At 52.8% G+C, this 21,889-nt stretch overlaps 5 protein-coding genes and 1 non-coding gene across 6 annotated transcripts; 3 read left to right on the top strand and 3 right to left on the bottom strand.

The window, feature by feature from the left end:
* Positions 1-2,344: 2,344 nt before the first annotated feature.
* SMAC4_02682 (uncharacterized protein) lies at positions 2,345-8,617 on the bottom strand (the record flags this gene model as incomplete). The annotated part of the gene is made up of 1 exon (XM_066089824.1): positions 2,345-8,617. One exon carries the CDS (start codon positions 8,615-8,617, stop codon positions 2,345-2,347), a length of 6,273 nt encoding a protein of 2,090 aa, XP_065946164.1.
* Positions 8,618-8,633: 16 nt separating this feature from the next.
* On the top strand, positions 8,634-10,581 carry SMAC4_02684 (uncharacterized protein). The gene is made up of 2 exons (XM_003352201.2): positions 8,634-9,861; positions 9,922-10,581. Exons 1-2 carry the CDS (start codon positions 9,275-9,277, stop codon positions 10,325-10,327), a joined length of 993 nt encoding a protein of 330 aa, XP_003352249.2. The 5' UTR covers positions 8,634-9,274; the 3' UTR covers positions 10,328-10,581.
* A 513-nt stretch (positions 10,582-11,094) lies between these two features.
* SMAC4_02685 (uncharacterized protein) lies at positions 11,095-12,408 on the top strand (the record flags this gene model as incomplete). Its single annotated transcript, XM_003352202.1, has 1 exon — positions 11,095-12,408. One exon carries the CDS (start codon positions 11,095-11,097, stop codon positions 12,406-12,408), a length of 1,314 nt encoding a protein of 437 aa, XP_003352250.1.
* Positions 12,409-12,859: 451 nt separating this feature from the next.
* On the top strand, positions 12,860-12,942 carry SMAC4_13269. The gene is given in 2 exon segments: positions 12,860-12,896; positions 12,907-12,942. It is a non-coding gene; the product is annotated as a tRNA-Val (tRNA).
* Positions 12,943-12,980: 38 nt separating this feature from the next.
* Positions 12,981-17,876, bottom strand: SMAC4_02686 (uncharacterized protein). The gene is made up of 6 exons (XM_066089825.1): positions 16,523-17,876; positions 16,187-16,449; positions 16,055-16,117; positions 15,478-15,996; positions 14,873-15,413; positions 12,981-14,815 (listed from the first exon to the last, which is right to left on the bottom strand). The coding sequence occupies exons 1-6, from the start codon at positions 17,226-17,228 to the stop codon at positions 13,458-13,460; spliced, it is 3,450 nt and encodes a 1,149-aa protein (XP_065946163.1). The 5' UTR covers positions 17,229-17,876; the 3' UTR covers positions 12,981-13,457.
* A 787-nt stretch (positions 17,877-18,663) lies between these two features.
* SMAC4_02687 (uncharacterized protein) lies at positions 18,664-20,234 on the bottom strand (the record flags this gene model as incomplete). The annotated part of the gene is made up of 2 exons (XM_066089826.1): positions 19,429-20,234; positions 18,664-19,359 (listed from the first exon to the last, which is right to left on the bottom strand). Exons 1-2 carry the CDS (start codon positions 19,471-19,473, stop codon positions 18,664-18,666), a joined length of 741 nt encoding a protein of 246 aa, XP_065946162.1. The 5' UTR covers positions 19,474-20,234.
* Positions 20,235-21,889: the final 1,655 nt, after the last annotated feature.

Raw genomic sequence — 21,889 nt, 5'->3', positions numbered from 1 at the left:
GGGAGATGCAGCGGCAATGGAAGAAGCAGGGAAAGCAGAAGTGCGACTCTCTCTGGGAGAATTGACAGTCTCGCGAGGAGTATTCTCTGCAAGCCCAGAGATCATCTTAGCTTGGTGCTCATTCCTCATCCTCTCCCTACCAGCCTTGGTGTCGGGGCCCAGATAAGGCTTGCCGGCCTCCCAAGCCGCAACCAGGGACTCCTTGTTCTGCCGAATGAACCCGACAATATACTTGACCTCGTTACAAATGTCGTCCCGCCAGATGTCTGCAATCTCCTTCCTGTCCTCGTCCGTGCAGTCAGGATTTCCGAGAGCGATACTCAGCACGTGTTTGATTCGGCCCATCCACTCGCCCAGGTCAGAGGTGATGAAAGGATCAAAGTCCCGGCAGGCGGCCGAGGGGGCTTGGAACATGGCCCTTGGCTGGGGACCATCTTGGGAGCGAGTGGAAGCCGGGGCGGCGGAGGCGGCGGAGGCTTCGGTCTGGCTTGGGGGCCGGATATGCGTGCTGAATATCTCCGCCACCTTATCCATCCTCTGTATGCCGGAGGGAAGAGACTCAAGGCCCCCGGCCGCGCGGGCCAAAAGTAACTGAGCCCTGTATAGTGGATGGTCTTTGACAGCAAAGAGCATTTTGACTTGTAGGAGGGAGGGAGGGATGGCGAACCCTCTGGTGGTTGGTGGAAGGAGAAGAAGAAGGGAAAGAACTTTTAGAGCAAGGGAAGAGAACTCACATTTATATTGACGTCGTGGGGATAGAAAAACCCCAAAACCCTGGAAAACACTCCTGTAACTTCCGAAATCAGAAATTACGGGCGGCATGTTCAATATTATTTAATGAAATACCCCCTAGGTTTTGGGAAGTATACGGCTAGAAGATCCGAAAACCGCGCCAACAATTTTGTCCAAGGCCGTCCGTTTTGAGAAAAAATTTAAAAAATTCTGGTGGGCATTGGAAATGCTGCAATGTTTCGTCTGCAGACACTGCTTGATGGCCCGAGAACTCATCCACTAACGGCCAAAGACAAGCTCACCGGAAATCAGTCACTTCACCGCGGAGCTGTGGCCATGCGTTTAGCATCGGACACGAGTTCCTTGAATCAAATAGTTGGCGGAGTTGCCGAGTGTTGCCGTGATTCATCTGCGCTGAGAGTGGAAAGGATGGAAGCCTATCGTGCCGTTTGTCTTGGTCACCTCCTGCTTCTTGCGTGGAATATGTAGCCAGCGGCAGATTTGCTTAGCCGAAAGCAAATGAAAGAATTGAAATGCCATTTCCTATGGCAGTCGGTCAGTAGTGGCGGCATTAAAGTTTGGCTTATTATGGGTAGGTATGATGGTGGGCGGCATAGGTAGAGATGTACTTCGAACCGATGTAAAAGCTGTCCTAATGCAAGGAAGAAGTTCAATAATGCAAACAACCAACGAGATAACAAAAGATATGCAGGATTATCATGTACTCATTCAGCTACCATTGATTTGAGCTCGGGGTTGTCTCCGACTGAACCGGCCGAGGTGTATCAAACCTCCCACTTGAAAACTTCATGACTGTTGTTCATGGCTGCGCCTTCCTGGTTTCGAGGTCAAACGCCACCAAAAGATATGGAAAATGCACATAAATCTGTTAGCTATCAACTGGATATGCCGGGATTGGACGTCAAAGTGTTTTTCAGCCGAAGTTCTTCGAGTGTCCAATACCTCTGTCCGGAGTGCCTAACTACCTTACCTTCCGACCCGACTGCCTCATCAAGCGGAAGCCGAAGGCAGCATCGACATATGTACGCATATGTACCTATGTACCTATGCATGTGTGGTCCGGGGGGTAAACCTACATGTGCGCCGACCATTACATTTTGATTGCGCCTTCATTTACAAATATTGCTCATCGACAGGAAGGATTGAAAACACAAGTACATTATTGGCGTCACATGTTTCTTGCCGCAATTTGAGGCTTCAAGGCGCTATAAAAACCCCTCTCCATTCCTTCCTTCCTTCCTTCAATCTTCTCCCTTATTCTTCTCACCGTTCCTTCCTTCCTTCCTTTTCCAGAGCAACGGTGACAGTCGTAACCGACGAAGCTTTTTGGATCCTGAGGTCTTCACTCCAGATCCTTCTTTTCTCTCCGTGGCAGTCGTGGCCGACCAGACTTCTTTGGATCCTGAGGTGTTCATTCCAGATCCTTCTTTTCTCTTCATTTTCCACTTTTCAACCTCCATTAATCAACAACAATTCTACCACCTGAGTTTCTTGCACCTCACCCATCTCTTTTTTCCTCTCCTCTTTTTTTTCTTTCTCTTACAAACTCACCAACCACCCCTCTCTCTCCCCTTCTCTCCCGCTATCTCCTCTACTTCAAACTCCTCTTATACATCCCACCCACCTCATCATCTCCCCACCCCTCAACCACCTTCGCCTCTTTCTCCCCTTGCTTCACCTTGGCTCTCAACACCCTCGGATCCACCATCCGCCCCCCCGTAGCCTGCGCAAACCTGGCTTGCAAATCAAACCACTTCTCCTTGGAAGCAGAAGCGCGATCGTACTGGTCGTGCAAAGCGATGAGAACCCAGCAGTCTCTGAGAGAAAATTCGCGGTCGGGCTTGGGTTGTGGAAGAGGCTGGCGGGAAGACATGGCGCTGAAGATGACCTGGCGGTAGAGGGATTGCAGGTCTTCCTCGGAAAGGATGGGCTTTTTGCTGAATTGCGCGCTGCGTTGGCCGGGCTCGTACGAAGGGCAGCCTCCTGGTGGTTTGGTGGTAATGACGGCGGGTTTGGTGGTGGCGTCCATGTCCCTGTCCCAGGTGTTCCATGGCGCGGTATCATTGTGGGATGGGTATTGCTGCGCATGATGAGGAACCGGGTGGTTGTTGTACAATGGGAGGATAGTCATGTGCGCTTGGGTGTTGGGCAAGTAACCGGGTGGGTGAGGAGTGTTCTCGTAAGGAGTGGAAGGGTAGCCACCGGGAGGAGGGCCTGGGGTTTTGGGCTTAACAGGAACTGGCTTAACAGGAACTGGCTCATGATAATGGCCCACGACGGGAGGGAAGCCAGAGAGGCCAGAGAGGCCGATGGGTGGTGCCAGATCTCTATTGTAACCGGGTAAGTCTGTAACCGTGTGGATGTTGAGGGCGTTCTGGTCGTCTCCCTTGCCGGGTTTGTTGTTGTTGGCCGGTTTGGTACCATCCCAGGGATCAGTGCAGTTTGCAGCCCACGGAGGAAGGCCATCTTTGAAAGGGTTGGAGCCGGTGCCACTGCCAGGTGCCTTGTTGTAATCACCTGTGATCTGTCCGTAATCCCCCCAGCCTCCGTTGTCGCTGGACGGCTTGCCATGTTGCGAACCTCTGGCGGAGCCTGCGTTGCTGGAAGGCTTGTTGTTGTGATTGCCTTGGTTTGAACCTGCGGCCCAGCCGGTGTTGCTCGGAGGCTTGGTACAATCTGCCTTCCAGCCAGCGGCAGCTCCGAGTCCAGGAGTCCAATCTCCGTTATTGCTGGGTGGTTTGTTGTTACGAGGTTTGTCTTCCCTTCTCATGCCTCCAGCAGTCCACTCGTCCTTCTCGGGGGCTTTGAAGCTTGGTGTTGAGACTCGGTCCGAGCCTCTGTCCCAACCAGTTCCAGCAGGAGCCGCATCAGGACCAGAGTTCCAACCATATTGCTCCCCGGAAGGCTTGTTGTTGTTCTTCAAGATACCAGCTGACTTATGTCCCGCATTCCTACCCGGGTTTCCGTTTTTGTTGCTGGAAGGTTTCTTCCACATATCATAACCGTTGTTGTCGTTATCCGGCTCCTCCTCGACGCGAGTTAATCCTTGCTTCCAATCTTTACCAGAAGCTGAAGCTGAAGATCTAGCGGTGGCGGGGCTTCGACCTCTGGCTCTGGTGTTGTTGTCATCATCGGGCGCATTCTCACGTAGGCGGGGGGAATCTTTGAACGTAACCGGAACGGCAGGCCAGCCGCCTTTGGGTGGTTTGATCGATCCCTTCCAGCCCTCCACTTTCTCGGCAGTGCGCATCCGCTCGCTTTCCGAGGGCGAACCGTAAACCCAACCGCTGGGAGTGCGAGGGGGGTGCGGCGCATTGTTGTTGCTGGGAGTGGGGGGTTTGTTACCATGAGGGGGAACATTATCCTTGGGAACCCAGCCTGAGTTGCTAGGTGGTTTGTAACAGTCCGGCGAGTTTTGTTGTTGGGCAACACTCCATTTCTCGCCGGAGGCTGGACCGGATTTCCAACCGTCTCCTGGCTGTTTGTCACTTCTGACAGAACCAGCAACTGAAGGAGGCCTCCAATTATTGTCGCTGCCACCCGTGTTCCAACCCATATCCACACCCATACCCATACCCATACCCTCCTTCTCGGTATGCTGATGCTGCTTGTTCTGGCGCAGTAACCTGTTAGCCCTGTTCTCCATCCTCAAAGCAAAAACTTCCGCATCTATACGCTGCAACTTCTCCTCACTGACTCGTTCTTTTAAAGCTTGAATCTCCTTGTCTCTTGGGTCACCACCTTCTTGGGAGCCACCCCCTCCACGGTTTGAACCACCACCACCACCACCACTGTTGTTGCTAGGCGGCTTGAAGAAGCCATTGTTTGAACCTGAACCCCATCCTACTCCCGCTCCTCCTCCTCCGCTGTTGCTGTTGCTGTTGCTGGGAGGCTTGTTGTTACCTTGATTCGAACATCCGCCCCAACCGCCATCGTTGTTGTTGTTATTACTGTTGCTAGGCGGCTTGGTGCAATCTGCTGCCCAACCTTCGCCGCCAAAGCCGGGTGCTTGGTTCCAATCTCCGTTGTTGCTGGGTGGTTTGTTACCACTGTTCGAACCACCGCCCCAGCCTCCGTTGTCGCTAGGAGGACGACCATGATTTGAACCTCTGGCAGAGCCTGCGTTGGAAGGAGGCTTGGTATAGTTGTCGTTGTTGTTTCCTTGATTTGAACCGGAACCCCAACCACCGTGGTTGTTGTTGCCTTGGTTCGAACCACCGCCCCATCCACCATTGCTAGGAGGTTTGGTGTTATTGTTGTTCCCATGATTTGAACCTGAACCCCAACCTCCACCTCCATTATTGCTAGGAGGACGACCGTAATTTGAACCTCTAGCGGAGCCTGCGTTGGAAGGAGGCTTGGTGTAGTTATTGTTTCCTTGGTTAGAGCCCGTGGCCCAACCGACGTTATTGTTGTTATTGTTGCCACTGTTCGAACCTGAGCCCCAGCCGCCATAAATACCTTGAGTTTGACCTGAGGTATCACAGTCGCCGTTGTTGCTGGGTGGTTTGTTGCCTTGGTTAGAGCCTCCGCTTCCACCATTGTTCCTAGGAGGCTTATTGTTGTTGCCGCCGTGATTTGAACCGCCGCTGTTGCTAGGAGGCTTGGTATTGTGGTTGTTTCCGTGGTTTGAACCTGAAGTCCAGTTACCGTTGTTCCCTTGATTACAGTCGCCATTGTTGCTGGGTGGTTTGGTGCTGGTAGGTCTGTTGCTGTTGTTGCCTTGGTTCGAGCCTCCGTTGTTGTAACCGCCGCTGTTACTGGGAGGCTTATTACCCTGATTCGAACCCGAAGGCCAGCCGCCGTTGTTGTCTTGAGTTGGACCTACGCCACCCCAGTCGCCGTTGCTGCTGGGCGGCCTGTTGTTGCCCTGGTTCGAGCCTCCGTTGTTCCTATTACCACCGCTATCACTGGGTGGTTTGTTGTAATTGTTGTTGTTCCCGCCGCTGTTGCTGGGCGGCTTGTTGCCCGAGTTCGAACCTCCGCCACATCCGTTATTGCCACTGTTGCTAGGAGGCCGGTTTCCCTGGTTAGAGCCTCCTCCCTGACCGTTGTTGCTAGGAGGTTTGGTGCCTTGGTTCGAGCCTCCATAGTTGTTGCAGCCGCCACCGTTGTTACTGGGTGGCTTGTTGCTGGCGTTGTTGTTGCTACCGTGATTGAAACCACCGCTGTTGCTGGCGTTGTTGTTGTTGTTGCCAGAGTTCGATCCTCCGCCCCAACCGTTGTTCCCGCTATTGCTAGGCGGGTTGTTGTTGCTATTGCTGCCCTGGTTTGAACCGCAGTTGTTACAACCGCCATTGTTACTAGGCGGCTTGTTTCCGGAATTCGATCCTCCGCCCCAACTGTTGTTGCCACTATTGCTGGGTGGCTTGGTGTTGTTGTTGTTGTTGTTGTTGTTGTTGTTGTTGTTGTTACCCTGATTCGAGCCTCCACCACCACCGGTGTTGCTAGGCGGCTTGCTGCGTTGGTTCGAACCATTATGGGAGCCGGCGTTACTAGGCGGCTTGTCGTTGCCTCCAGTGCAGTCGGCACCCCAGGCATTACTATTGCCATTGCCATTGCCGTCACCAGTTCCCGGACCGACATTACCACCTCCGTTGTTATCCTGGTCTCCGCCAGCCCAAGCGTCACCACCACCACCACCAAAGCCGTTGTTACCGCCAAAGCCGTTGTAATTGTTGCCGTTGTTGGTGTTATTGTTATCACCAGTGTCGTTATTGTTGTTAGTGGTATCATTGTCGTTGTTGCTGTTATTGTTCTGGTCTCCTCCGTCCCCGGTACAGTCGGCACCCCAGGCAGGACCACCAAATCCAGGACCAACATCACCACCACCACCGTTGTTATCGTTCTGGTCACCACCTCCACCCCAGGCATCACCGCCGTTGTTGTCGTTCTGATCACCACCTCCACCCCAGGCATCACCACCACCGCCGTTGTTGTTGTTGTTGTTGTTGTTGTTGTTGTTGTTGGTGGTGTCACCATTGTTGCCGTTATTCTGATCACCACCTCCACCCCAAGCATCACCATTGTTGTTATTGTCATTATTGGTGTCATTGTTGGTATCGTCTTGATCACCGCCAAAGCCAGCGAAGTCTCCAAAGCCAAAGGTCTCGTCCGCAGCAGGGGTCTGGTTAGAACTGGCATCGTTCTTATCGTTGTTCTTGCTCTCCTTGTTCTTTCCCTTCTTGTTATTGTTCTTGTCGTGATTGCCCTTACCGACCTGAGCAACGCCAGTGCGAACGAGCTCCTGGTGTCGTTTGATGACCTCCTTCTTGTTCCGGCCGATGGCTTTGCCAATGTTGACCCATGATTCGCCGCCTTCCTTCATGCCGAGAAGCATGGCATCTTGGGAAGGCGTCCAGGCGTCGTCGGCCTTGCCCGCTGCTGGAGTTGCTTTGGGCTTTTCGGCGACGGTCGTCTCCGCGTCGGTGGTCTCGGCTTCGGTGGTCGCGGCTTCGGTCGTTTCGGCTTCGGTCGTCTCTGCCGCATCAGATGATTCGACTTCGACCTTCTTCGCTTTGGACTTTGCTTTCTCGGTTGCCTTGGTCTTGTTGTTCTTGCCCTTGACCTTGCCCGCCTTCGCCGGCGTAGGCTCAGCATCCGTTGTGGCGTCCTCAGTAATCTCAGCTTCATCGGTAGTCTCGAATGTAACCTTCTTAGTCTTCGTTTTGCCGTTGGCCTTGACATGAACTGCAGACTTCTTGCCCTTCGTGGAAGAACGTGAGTTGATGTGCGTCGTGTCGGCTTCATCGGATGATTCAACTGTGACAGTCTTCTTTTTGCCCTTTCGAGTGGTCTCGGTAACGGTAACACGGTTCTTGTTCTTGACTTTCTTTGGGGGAGACGGCTCGAATTCTGACGTTGACTCATCCAATGAGACTTCGTCTTCACTTGAACCTTCCACTATGACTTTTCCCTTGCCCTTTTTGTCCCGTGTCTCGATCCTGACCTTGGGACTTCCTGCTTTGTTCGATGAAGCGCTGGGTTTGTTCTTCGCTTTCGATTTGGAACGTAGCTCGATACTGGTTGACTCAGCATCTGATGACTCGGAATCTGCTGTGGTGTCATCTGTCTCCTCGCCAGAGGACTCGACGTGTATCTTCTTCGTCTTGGTCGTCTCTTTGATCTTGCTCCGGTGGTCGAGCTTCTTCGTCTTCGTTGGGCGGTGTGACTCGACATCAGATGACGAATCGTCTGTTGTATCAGCAGTTGTGACTTCGACTTTGCGAGTGCCCTTCTTAGATGACGACTTGGTTTTGATTCGAATTTCCGATGCTTTCCTGGAGGAGGACGACTTCTTTGACAATGACTTTGATTTGCTGTGGGGAGACTCGTAGCCAGCTTCGTAATCGTCCGAGTCGCTGTGTTCATAACCGATAGCCTTCTTCGAAACAGCCTTTGAGCTTTCGCCATTCTTTCTCCGGTCCAACATTGCTTCGAGCCAGCCAGTTGGAATGTCTTCAGGGTTGTTGAAGATCAGAGGCGGAGGTCGAATGGTAAACTTTTCGACTCTCTTTTCCTCGTACGTGAGGAATGGCTTCGACTTCAGAAGTCGCTGGGATGATCCTTCAGTTTGGCGACTTTGCCTTGAGGTGTGCGTCAGAGATCTTTCATCTCCTGAAGTGCCAACGTCCATATCGGAGGTGTTGTCCTTCTTGCTGGCCAGGACCAAAGATTGATCCGACTTTTCAGACTTGCGATCGCGCTCAACTTTGAGGTCGAGCACCCGACGAGGCTTCTTGCCGACGACTGCGGGACCGCCAGCAAGCCAGCTAGTCAGGGAGACTGTGTAGTCGCCATGCTTCAAGATGCTCGCAGGTGACCGGTCAACTTCTTTGCCCTTCTTCTGGCCGGACGGAGCCATCTTGAGGAAAGATGGGGGGAGATTTGTGAGTGTCGCTAGACTTGATTGCAAGGTGAGAGTAAGATTGTTTGCGAGTAGAAAAGGCTGAGCACTTGTCAGCGATGGTTAGAGGATGGGGGAAACAATACGGGGTACCAGACTTGTGGTGTTTGATCGAAAATGAATTGACCAGCTTGTCGGATGATGGTTTGGATGCAGTTTTGAGAAGGAGGGGTAATGAGCAGAGGAAAATCAGAATGCCGCGCGATTTCAAAAGTGCTGCGTGGGAGACGGTGCTCTCAGGTCACAAAATCGGTGCCAGTTTGCTTGGGAAGCGCGGCTTTCAACTGCCTTGCAGTGCCGATGTTCGCCCGCTTGGTCGCAATTGATGGAAGGTGAAGGATGCAGATAAATTGCAGGTGAATACTCAAAGGTCGCGAACTTGCCAGTTCGCAGGTTGCCATGGAAACAGGCGTTGTCCAGTGTCGTCCTCACGACGTCCCAGGCCCGAACGACTTTCATCCCATGTCATCCTGGACAAACCACCGGTCAAGATATCCGTCCCCACGCAAAGGCCAATAAAGATGAACCCAAACAAGAATCTGGAAGGAATTGCTCAAGAATCCGACTTCCAGATTTCAACGAGCTACATCGAAACATGAAAGGTTGAAGAAGAAAATGGCTGTCGTTGTTATAAGGCTGCACACGCAAACTATGGGATGGCGTTGGGAAAGGTGTAAGCCGCATTCCGGATTCCGAACGGGGGTCTTCCGTGCTCTTATCTCTGCTGACTCATCTGGTGTGGCCCCCATTGTCCCCTCCCCCTGGAAAGATATCCACTCATATGGAAAGGGAGGGACCCTGAAAGGATCAACATTCAGCTGGCTGGGACTCATACCTTTGCTATTCATGTTCCTTGTGACTTGGCCTCTTGTCTGTTCATACATCTTTTTGAACCTTTTTTTTTTCTTTCCCTGTCATTATCACACACGTCAGCATCAACATTATACATACAGGTCTTTTCGAAGGCAAGAGACCGCACTCACCACCATGGAAGAAATTAACCCCCTTCCCGCCAACTACCACCAAGCCCTCAAGCTTATCGACGAGGCACACGCCCAGGATCCGAGATCGGTCGAGAGGGAGTCCGGCTCTGTGCCGTTCGAGCTTGATTATGCCCGACACATGACACGATGGCTGGCGTTGCGGGAACCAGGAGCATCGCCCGTTTTGCAGCTTGCATGCCGGGCTCAGCATTTCCGACGGTTTGTGTTCATCAAATCCTGATATGTATGTATGTATAACCTAACAACACAAACAAACAGATGGGAAATCCCGCGAAGCAGCTACCCCATGACTCGGCCGGGATATCTCACCTGGCGCGCCAAGCTCAAGTCGCAAGCGGCCAAGCAGGTGGCCGAGCTGCTCGGCGACGCTTCCATCCAGCCTCCGCTGAGCCAGGAGGAGATCGACCGGGTGGCCGCCCTGGTGAGGAAGGAGGATCTCAAGACCGATAGCGACACGCAGGTGCTGGAGGATGTGGCCTGCCTGGTGTTCCTGGACGAGCAGTTTGACGACTTTGAGAAGCGGCCGGATATCGACGAGGAGAAGATGGTGGGCATTTTGAGAAAGACTTGGGGCAAGATGAGCCCGTCCGGTCATGCGCTGGCCCTCCAGATGCACTTGAGCGAACGGGCTAAGATCCTGATCGAGAAGGCTTTGGGGGTTTAGGGATGGAAGTCACATGAAAAAAATTAAAAAAAATTAAAAAATTTGAAAAAAAAAAAGGAATGAATCGTCACGTGGAGGGTTCAACGGTGGACAACACTTTATATCACATGTTTGCCCAAGGTTGTGAAGTTGAGAGCGGGAGATGGAGGTGAGAGGCTGGAGGGGGTTGCAGCGCTATGAATACGGAATTTGGGGGAGGGAGGAAGCCTTTTATATGGGGATACTAATGGTCTGTGCACGAGGGCTGATTTCATTGCACGATTCCTAACTCATTGGGTTTAAAAGGAGAAAAATCAAGCACTGCCACCTAAAAATCTATAATTACTGACAATGCGCGTGTAGACGGGAATGCTCGATGTCCTGACTGTAATGCATCCTGTGTACCACCCGACACAATTTGCTTCAGGCGGAATGGCATCATCGCCGGGGACTGCCAGGGGCCTTACAAAAATTGACCCACTTCCCCAGTGCCGGCCCGAACAACCCCCACTCCTTCCGGGGCGGGGGACACTGGTGGATCCCGGCCGTTTAAGGTATGTGAGCTCGGGGCCAATTCCCCCGAGTTTATCTCTTCTCGTCTTTCTTATGTTTTGGCCCAATGTTGATCACCATCAACCTCGGTCTTGTCTCGCTACAAGACCCCGAGACCCAAATGGCTTTAAACCCAGGCTGGCTGTCTTGTTCCTTCTCCTTCCTCTGCCCCTCCCTCCCCTCCCCTCTGCACCGTCACCATCTTCAACCATTACCATCACCATCACATAAACAAAATGACGATTCCTCCTACAGAAACAACCACCACGGGGACAACCCCTCACCACCTCCCCTCCCAAATCCAAAAACCCCCCCTCCACACCCTCCTCTCAACCCACGACTTCGCCCACGCCGCGTCCCTCACCTTCCCTCCCAAAACCCACGCCTTCGTCACCTCCGCCGCCACCGGCCTCGTCACGCACCGCTCCAACTCCGCCACCTACAGCCTCATAACCCTCCGCCCTCGTATCCTGCGCGACGTCTCCCGCGTCTCCATCCGCACTTCGATCCTCGGGTCACCCGTCTCCTCGCCCATTTTCGCCGCCGCTACTTCTCTCGGAATAACGGTTCATCCCGAGGGAGAAAAGGAGATTGGGAGGGCGTGCAAAAGGTTGGGCGTGGGCATGACGGTTAGTACTAGTGCTAGTTTTAGTGTTGCAGAAATAGCAGCTGCGGTGCGAGAGGCTGGGGTTGAGGGGAACGATGAGGAGGGTGGAGGAGAGATTCCATTGTGGTTCCAGCTCTACGTCGACAAAGACCGGACCAAATCCGAGCAGCTCCTAACACAAGCTTGCGAAGCTGGCGGTGTCAAAGCCGTTTTCTTGACTGTCGACGCGCCTGTGCCCGGGAAACGGGAGGCGGACGAGAGGATCTCTGCCAGCGAAGCGGTCGGTCTTTTATCAGGGACAGGAGGAGTGGTGGTGCCGATGACGGGGGAAAAGGCGGAGAACGACAAGTTTGGCGGCGGGTTGGGGAGGATCACGGGCAAGTTTCTGGATGCGAGCGTAAACTGGGAAGATATTGCCTGGTTGAGAAGGTGTTTGCCGAGGGAGAGTGGGGTGAAGATTGTGTTAAAGGGGGTGCAGACGGCGGCGGACGCGGTGAGGGCCATGGAGGCGGGCGTGGAGGGGATCGTGGTTTCGAATCATGGGGGCAGGAGTCTGGATACGGCGACGCCGACGATTTTGGTGCTGTTGGAGCTGCAGAGGTGTTGTCCGCAGGTGTTTGAGAGGATGGAGGTGTTGATTGATGGAGGGGTGATGCGCGGGACGGATGTGTTCAAGGCCTTGTGTTTGGGGGCTAGTGGCGTGGGGATTGGGAGGGGGATCTTGTATGGGCTTGGATATGGCGAGGAAGGGGTGAGGAGGTATGTGGAGATCTTGAATGATGAGTTGGAGACGACGATGAAGATGTGTGGGATTACGAGTCTGGATCAGGTGCATCCGGGACTGCTTAATACTAGGGCGGTTGATCACCTGGTGCCGGAGACGGTTGAGGAGGAACATCCGTATGCAAAGTGGAGGCCTTCGATGAGGAAGAAGGTAACGTAAGGGGTGTTGAGAAAACAAGATGGTAGAAGTTTGGGTATCATAATTAAGTATGTTCTTATTCTAATTAACTTCCAAGGGGCTGTCTCCAGACCTTTTAAAGTGACACCAGTTTGGTGGCCCAAGAATGGTCCGCCCGCTCATCAAGCGACAGTTTCTAGGGGTAATGGGTGTCGGAACATATCACATTCATCCCTTGACGACAACTACCGTAGAATATTCTTGACCATAAATTCCTTAACTTGTACTATCAGTACACAGCATGCCCCAGCACGCATTTGTTTACTTCCACTCAGGGGCTCACCACTAACCACTACTCACAACCACTAGCTCCACGTTTCCCACCCTCATTGGATGATGAACGGTAGTGTATTCCCACCTCCACCCCAAAAGTGCCCAGATTCATGGCGAATGAACCTAATAAGTTTGCTGCATAAGGCTAATAGATATCGATGGTTGCGTGGCCCAGTGGTTAAGGCATCTGCTTTACAAGTACGATAACGCAGAGGATCGCAGGTTCGAGCCCTGCCGCGATCATTTCTTTTTTGCAATTTTTTTTACCCTTCGCTACAAGTGGCCTGTTATTTTATTCGTTTGACGCATTCAGAGAGGTTCTTTCAGACACCAGACGTCGTCGGCTTTTGATTTCCTATATCAGAGAATATTCGCCGAAAAGCTACGACGCAACTTTCTAACTCTACTTGTTCTCTGGAATAATGATTTCTTCAACCTCATGCTTCTCCGCATCTGCTTCGACGTCTGCGGCAGGCAATCTCATGTAGTCATCAAAAACTCGGCGCTTCACCTCTCCACAAACAATTACGTCTTTTGGCGACGACCACCAACACAATCCATGCTCTTCACTACTAACGCCAACTCTTTTGATTCATGACTTCCAGATTCCCCCTCGCCCAAGTTCTGGCCATCTCCAAATGCGCTGCGCGATTCCTAAATAAAGCCCCCCCATGCGGTAAAACGTCCTCGTCCGTCCACGACCCTACGTGTGCAAGCAATTCGAATTCCATCCGTCTTTGACGTCAAGGTTGTGGATACTACCCCAATTCCATCGTATCCCAGTTCCCAAAATCCGTCGTAAAGTCCCCTGTTCCCAATCCGCTAAAGATATCATCACCACTCAGGTCTCCTCCCGCACCACCGGCACCACTGCCTCCACCCGCTCCGCCGCCAGCACCTCCTCCTACATTGCCGGCGGTACCGGCACCGGCACCTCCTGCACCTCCACGTCCTCCTCCTGCTGCACCACCTCCACTCTGAATACCCGTTACACTACCCCCAGTGTTGGTATTCACCATCAACCCACCCATACCACCCATACCCATATCCCCCATCCCACTCAAATCCATGCCACCCGCTCCTCCCACATCCAACCCACCCACACCCATGCCGGCAGCATCCAAACTCATCGCGTCCACCGATTGGTGATGGTCACCGCTCGACACCGCCACCGCCGCCGCATTCATCATCGAATCACCCATGGTATCACCAGCCACCACGCCCAACGCGCTCAGCTCCGGCTGCAGCATCGCTTGCTGGTGATGGTGAAGATGCTGCGCGGGCGGCGGAGGCGGGGGAGGGAGAGTCATCTGGGCCTCGACGCGACGATGTAGGCGCACGACCGTCTCGGCCATTAGGGGGTCAGATTTCTGTATCTTCTTGAAATCTTCCGCTTCGAACTTGAGGGCTTCGCGGAGGGTGATTCTTCGTTGTTTTCTCTGGACCGTGTGGTTGTGGTTCGCATCTGCTCCTCTGGTAGAGGCGGGGTCGTCGTCCATTACGGGACTGTTGTGGACGTCGGGAGCGCAGATGATGGCGGTGACGACGTCGTAGGCGACGGGACCGTTGCCGGCTTCTGTTTGCACTTTCAGTTCCTTAAGCAGGGCGGAAAGGACGCGTTTGGCACCGCAGATCTGGAGGGCGACGAGGATCTGGCGGTGGGTGTATGTGGTGGGCACGCCGTTGCCGGGGGAGTTCTGAGCCCATTGGACTAGATTTTGGACGGTGTGGCGGATGGCGCCGTAAAGACCCCCGACTGACCCGGACCCGTTGTGGTGCGTGCCGGTCCAGTTCTCCAGCTCGCTGTGGTCGGCGCCACCGGTTCGGCCAGACACGGCCAGGTTCTCCTTAAGAGCGCGCAAGAGAGGCTCGACCTGTTGGGAGGCGGGAACCTGACGCTGGTAGGAGCGGAGTGAGAGTTCTAGGGGCTTGGCGACGATGTTCAGGACCGATGAGAGCATGATAGATGCTTCATTCGAAATCGAGTTAGGACGCAAAGTGAGCTGAAGAATCTTGATGACTGCTGCTTGACCGGCCTGCTTATCGGTTCGCAGGTTGTTTGCAAGGAACAAGAGTGCTGGCACCAGTGAAGGTAACAACAGGGTATCCAAGAGATCTAGGAGACGGTTAGTCAGAGAGCCATAATGATGAGGACAAGAGAGTTGATACTTGCATTCTAGACCACTCCTTAACAGGTACTCGTTCAAGCAGCCTGTACTCAAAGCCATGACGATCTGATCAAAAAGCGTCGGCATGAGTAGATAGAAGTCTTGCGGAGGACACGACGACATAAGGTCGTCTCCTAAACCGCCAGCCTCGGAATCAAATAGTCCATGTACCCAACCATTTAGGTGCGACTTTTCCTGCTCGCTGAGCTCGTCTAAAGGGCGACTCAACGAGCCCCTTCCTAGCAGCTTTCCCACGAATGAATCCGGAGACCGGATGGCCAAATCAGTAGGCGTCAAACTGTAGCGGTGCACAAAGGCCAATAGTAGAAGCAAGATAGAGCCAAACTCTTCGTAGACAGGCTGATACTCGCCCTGATCCTCGTCGTACCCGCCCCAGTTGTCCAAGAGCTCGCATAGAGGATGAAGAATTTTGTACGGCTTGTCGAAGAGCAGTAGAATATCCAAAGATGACGGTTTGCTGGCCAGACGGCTGCACAGTTGCTTGAGAGTCATGGTCTCCTTGTTCCGGCAGAGTGTACCGATCACCTGTTGGTTCATGTTAGCAGCCACCACCGACAGAATTTCGTTTTTTTACTGAATCTCGACCAACCTCAACAATCGCTTGCGCAGCGGCGCCCACGTTTCCGTTCATGTTGTCCAATTCCCCGATGAGCTTTTGACTTCTCTCGAAGTCTCCCAAACACGCCTGGACAAGCGTCTCTTTCACGTATCGACCCTCGTCCGGCAGTGTTTGATATGTAATTTCGCCCAAAAGGGTCTCGATAGCCGACGAAGACAAGAGCCCGTGCAACTGACAGGCAAAACAAAAGTCTTGTCGTACCGAGTCCTGAAAGGAGCTGCTAGTGTTCGACATGTCAAACATATTGGACAATGTCGGGAACACATTGGTGTCGACTTGACCCAGCGCCTGGGATATGCAAAACTCCGCGTCGAACGGGTACATGGGTGAAGAAGAAGCGGCAAAGTTACCCAATATTAGGGGAACCTTGTTGACGACGTATGATTTGAGCAAATGTCCTGTTTTTGATCCTTCGTATCTGAAGACGGCGTTCGCCAAGACATCGAAGGATGCTAGGATGAGGTGTATTGCTGTCGTTTGTAAGTCACCCTGAACCTTTTTGTCAGCAAAAACACAGAGGGCGTCAGATTGGAATGAGAGGACAAACCTGGTATCTGTTGTGTAGGTAGGTGTAAAGAGAATGATCATCTATCAAAGGTCGTCCTACGAGCTATATGGGCGTCAGCAACTCGGACCCTCCAATCCACTCCGGATCACCATAACCAGCCGTCGAACATACCGCAGCATTGATGTATATGTATAGGCCAGCACGAGAGTTAACCAGCGGAATGTCGGGTATTTGCCATGCGTCCAGCCCGATCATGTTATCCATGTAGCTATGCATCTCCGCTACCGCAGCGTCCTTCAGGTCGGAAGACTCTTCCCCGGCCAGTGTCTGCCCTCTGCTGAACTCCAATTTCACCGCAATTCCAGAGGTATTCGGATTCTGAAGGATATAGGGTATAAGCTGATCGATAGAGGCCGCTAATCGTTTGCGATGGCCTGGTGAGAAGAAAGTCATTAGCCAAGTGCTCTGTCCACAGAACAAGGAAGCATGGCACAGAAAAGGCGTTACCTTTGGCATCGGGCCGGCTAAAGGCAGAAACCACCCGTTGATTGCCCAAGAAGTGAACCAAAAGCAAACTGAAAGCCTGAAGAGAGTTTTCCATATCCTGCCTCGTCCGCATATTCTGAATATTGCCAAACGTATCTCGTGAAAAGGCGGCGATGACGTCGATGTAGAGCGTTATCCACTTGCTTAGGTTCGCGGCCATCTCGTAGGCGTCGGAGGCATGCCTGATGCCTTGACCATGCGTGATGACCTTGGAAAGTTGCAAAAAGATGACCTCCTCGTCGTTGAATGAGTTCTGCCAGAACACCCGCTTCGGCTTCTTGTCTCCTTGTTGCCCCTGGTCTCCCTTATTGGCCGTCGCGGCCTCGTGTGTGGCGTCCGCATGGTGTTGACTCTGAATCTTGGCGTGCGATGTCGAGTACTGGTGTAGAACCTTCAGGACGGACTGGATGTTGACGAGCTTTTGATTGAGGAGGATGGTGAGATATTGTAGTCGGCGGGGGTCGAGAGAATAGGACGACTGCTTCGTCGGCTTGAGGAGAAGGTTGGCAATAACGATGGGAGGCAATGGATAAAAATCCGAGCTAAGAATGGGCACGAATCTCGCAAAGTCGCTTGGGTCTAGTCGTTTGGCTTCGGCGCGCCCCAGGAACTTGGTCCATTGTCCCACGGCCGCCGACAAGCCTGCCGTCGCTGGACCTCGGGGCATGGTGGGGGCATCCGAGACCGGTATTGTCGACGAGATAGTGATAGTAGGTAGTAGAGTAGCAAAAATCGGGCGCGTACTATATCGGGGCTGTGGTCATTTTCAAGGTGGTTGGTGTTTGGTAGCTGACGTTGTTGCGTCGCGACCAATGTCCGATGATGCGCTTGTCAGGGTCAGCTTTCGAGCATGTGGTCGACGCAGCTGTTGGTCCCGCCCTTTCCACTTGACTTGGCAACAACCAGTTTCCAGAGGACTGACAGGGGCGCTTCGTTAGGACTTTAGTTCCGGATGCTGTGGGTTCGGCTCCGTGAATGCCTTTTGAGCGGAGCGTAGCAGGTACCTACAAGTAGAGGTAGCGCGTTGCCTTGTCTCCGGTGGGCGCGTATGGTTCGAGGTTGGAAAAATATGATGGATCCGTTGATGATATTCGTAGTATACAGCTGCCGTACTCGGTGAAGCGTTCGAGTCCGGATTCTATTGTTCGAGTGACAAGTGGACGGGGAGAGCAAGAAGGTTGAAAGCAAAAGATGAAAAGGTGTTAATGGTGGTGAAGTGTAAAGCAACTTAAGCCAGGGTTGCACCACCTGCACAGCGCGCCGGTCTGAATGCAAGCAAACTGAACTGATGTGAAAGTTACGGACTAGAAACGAAACAAAGCATATAATCTTTCATGTTTCTTACCAATATGCTGTAAGGTATCGTACCCGGGCGATTACAAGGCCAACCTTCCGTTATCACCGTAGGTCGGCACGAGCCGAAGACCCACACAGCAGTTGATGTGGAGAAAGACCCAAAGCTCGAGCCATTATGAGGTCTGCACTCCAAGCTGTCTCCGTCTCTCGGCACTCCGGTCTTGCACTGTACTGGTGCATCATCTTCGTTCTCTTCATATTCACAGTATCAAAAATATCGTGGACGTACCGCCACTACCGGCCGATATTCGTACGGTATATATACACGGAGACACTGAAACATTTGACAGTGGAGGTCTCGTTCATCGCCCATGTTTTTTCGATAATTGCAGTCGACATTAGTGATTTAAGGGTCCTGTCCTAGGTTGGGAATAGCAATCGATACGAGAAGTTCTCCCTCAACAACGATTACCATGAAAGAGCCGGGAATATGTCATCACATTTTCATTTCAAATTCCGGTATCTTTTTTTTCCACCCCGTGTATGTGCCACCTGCTGGTTCGGAGGTCAACTTGAGGAGGTTGACGTTCTGACCTGCCTGGACAGCACACTCACCCTTCTTTTCTCAGAGCTATGATACAAGGCCATTGAAAATCGTTTAGAAACATGATAGATATGGCCCGTAGGAAAGTTGTACAAGGGAATGTCAACAGTTCAACAACCAGATGGAACCCACATATCCAACCTATTAACCTTTTCCTTCCCGTTCCCAATTCGCCATCCAAAACTCCTGGGTTGAACCCTTTTCAGTCACCTTCCCTTTTAATACCCTGCATCCGCCCTCCATTGACGTTGTTGCCATTCCCATTCCCATTCCCATTGCCATTGCTATTGCCATTGCCGTTCGCTTGCTGCATTTCCGGTGCGCGTGGTCCCAGCATCCAGTCCTGCATCGCCAACCACTCGCTCCAGCTTCTCTCAGCCATGACAATTTCTCGTTCGGTCGCATCGCGCAAAGGTTTGAGGAACGGTATGGTCTCTTCCTCGTTCATGTCGTAAGCCGCCTTGACCTTGAGCCAGTTGGAGCTCTTGGCCGCAAAAAGGTAGTTCCGTCGCTCGTTCTCGTGTAGTTGCCCCACACCAGCCTCCCAGTCGTCTCCGAAAAAGCCGTGCAAAACACCCGGGAAGTCATACCCCGTAGCCACCAGACGGCGGATATAGGGAATCAAGTTGACACTCGCGTACGACTGAAGACCGTAGCCACCCACGGGAGCCTTCCCTCCTGTTCCCCGGCAAGAGGCCTCTAATTCCGGTGGTGGACGGACTGTCTGTGAAGATAGTACCGGGTTGGGCTTCTGGAAAGGTAGTCGGATGTTGATGAATCCGGCAAGAGCCTGCACGGGGCCATGGTACTGGGCGTGGTCCAGGAAGTATCGCATGCAGGACATGAAATAGGGATGCCACTCGAGGATGTCGAACTGGGACTGGGCATCCGCAAAGGACTGCGCGGGCGTGTTAACTTTCGGACGAGCGTTGGAAGCCGGTCGTGGGAAGGAGAAAACACCATGTACCTGTGCGTGACGAAAAGTCGGACCGCCTGGTTGAGGGAAAGCCATGTTTGGCAACGGTGATTGTCGGTGGTCAGGTGAGGGTGGGCGGAGTGAAGTAGGTATGAATGTGTCAACGAGAAGCGATATGGTAACCCAAACGGCTTGCTCGTCAAACTGTTGATGATGTCTTATCGTCTCGTCTTGGTGTAGGCGTCAAGTTGAATCATCTATAACACCAACTGGCTGGAATGTTGTTCGATCAATATCGACCTCCGTGTATAGTTCACACTGACAACGGATGGTATGGAATGATGGAGCTTGTGAAGGGGCAGGTTCGTCTTGGTAGAGGGTGAAACAACTTGGTGAACTGAAGGGAATAACGGGACGGAAGTTTAAGCTTTCTGAAGCGGGAACTAAGATGTTATATAGCCCCGTATGGGGTAGGTAGGTAGATGCGGACCTGGACCATTGCATCCTTGATCAACCTCGGGAACATTTCTCAGCTACATACCCACTCGGTCGCTGTAGGAGGTCCCAAGCCGCATGATGTGCATGTACCATTATGGGGGTAGGATAATTGAAAACCTGTGTGGACTGTGTACCGGAAAAACAACAAAACAGGGGTCGAGGAAAGATGTCCCGTTCAGGGCAACCAAACCACGACGAGCACCGGGAGTAGGCGACGGAGTGACGCGGGAGTCAGTGTGTACTATGACTGTACCCATCTCCATCCACCGTCTCCATCGCAAGCAAGGTACGCCCCCTTGGCTGCAGCTGAGATGCGCTCGGAGAAGGAGGGAAAAAAGAAAAGATCCCCAGTACTTTCTGTGGGATACTGTTTTTGCTAGAGGATGGGCAATTGCAAAGGCCGAAGTGATGTGCATGATGGGATTGAAGTCGGGCATGGGTGGGAGATCTGAAGACGGGTCTCGTCGCCGTCATCGCGGGGGAGATCACAAAAGCCAATCACCAAGCAGCGCTCGGAAGATAGTCTGGACAGTGTCCGGATAGCCAGTGTGAGACGGGGCATGGATGTCTCCGAGACCTGATTGATGAAGCAAGCGCGATGCCCTGTGCAAATCTAAGGCGGATGCATCATGGGATGGGTATGTTGAGCGCTTCTCTTCCACTCCGAGTCCGCGTTGTCTCCCGGGTGGTGGTGGGTGGTGGTCTGGACAAATCTGGATTCTCGATGTCGAGCTTTTGCTGTGAAGCTAAACACTAGAAGCTAAACACGGAGCGCCGCGAGAAACAGAAACACCTGCGGGATGTCGGGAGCAGCAGTGGACTCGGTGGAGAACCTAGAGAGCCGTTCGACACCCTCGAGAGGCTTAGTGTACAGGGGCTGTGGCGACAAGGATATGGCTTCTTTATTTACGATAGCCAACTGCAAGGAGGGCGAGCGAGCCGTGGTTCTCATAACCCGTCAAGTGCCTGCTCCCGTAAGAGTCCCGCTTCCACTTGAGAAGACGAGGTGGGAATGGGGTCACGGAGGCGACAGGATGGGTACCTCTAATGCAAGGCACCACAGCCAGACCACCTGAGCTCTGAAACCATCCTGGTTCTGTTGTCCTGCCGAGACTGATAGATGAATGGATGGATGGCAAAGAGGGTGCGAGGCTCGCTCACTTGAGTTGCTTGTTTGTTTGCCTTGTGTCTGTGATGGAAAGGGTCTTAAGCGAGGTCGAGAAATTGGATTCAAAGTGAAGCTGGGATCGACGACGGGACGGGGACTTGCTCGGCGAGGCTGCAGTATCTTTGACAGACCCTACACGGTGATGCTGTGTGTGCGAAGTGATATGGCTTGATGAAGCTTCGGGTGAGGCGCAAACCAGAGACCTCACAAGAAACCTTGCAGACCTCACAGCACGACCTCACCTCTCCCTTCAACTTTTTCCAGCGTCCTTTGAGGGCAACAGCACCTAAAGGGACCCCGGGATCCCGGGGCAGGGAGAATACAGATTGCCATGGTAAGATGACGGGATGAGCGGGTGGGAGTATCGGTATCGACCTGATTTGCTGCCAACCCGCTTGCTTGCTTCAGGTATCTGCTGCGATCCATATGCGATGCGATGCAATGTGCTGCTTACCAAGTGCGGTATCTGGCGTTGGAACTTGGCTCGAGCTTGGGTTGGGCAACTCGGAAAAAGGAGGTACCATTCATCATTGACTGCATGTCCTGATACGCCAGGGGGTTTTCTGCAGGAGTGTAGTGAGATGGAGATGAGGATGGCGTCCACCTTGTACCGATCGATGGGAAGGGGGAAAAGCAACAAGTTCATGTCACTGACGCGATGCTTGGTATCGAGAAAATGCCATGACATCGAAAGAGTGGGTTGTGGGTTGGAGATGATGGGCGCCGTCTCAGCTTTCGTTCTTGGTACGGGCTTACAGCGATGAAAGTACCATGTTGGGCAACTATAGATATCAGAGCCACATGTTGACAGGAAGACGCGTCTTAGTGACCCTGAAACTTGATTTT

The sequence above is a fragment of the Sordaria macrospora genome, chromosome 2 (assembly GCF_033870435.1).
Source record: "Sordaria macrospora chromosome 2, complete sequence".
NCBI lineage: Eukaryota > Fungi > Ascomycota > Sordariomycetes > Sordariales > Sordariaceae > Sordaria > Sordaria macrospora.
Note: the sequence above shows the minus strand (reverse complement) of the source record. Positions and strands in the feature narration are given on the sequence as shown.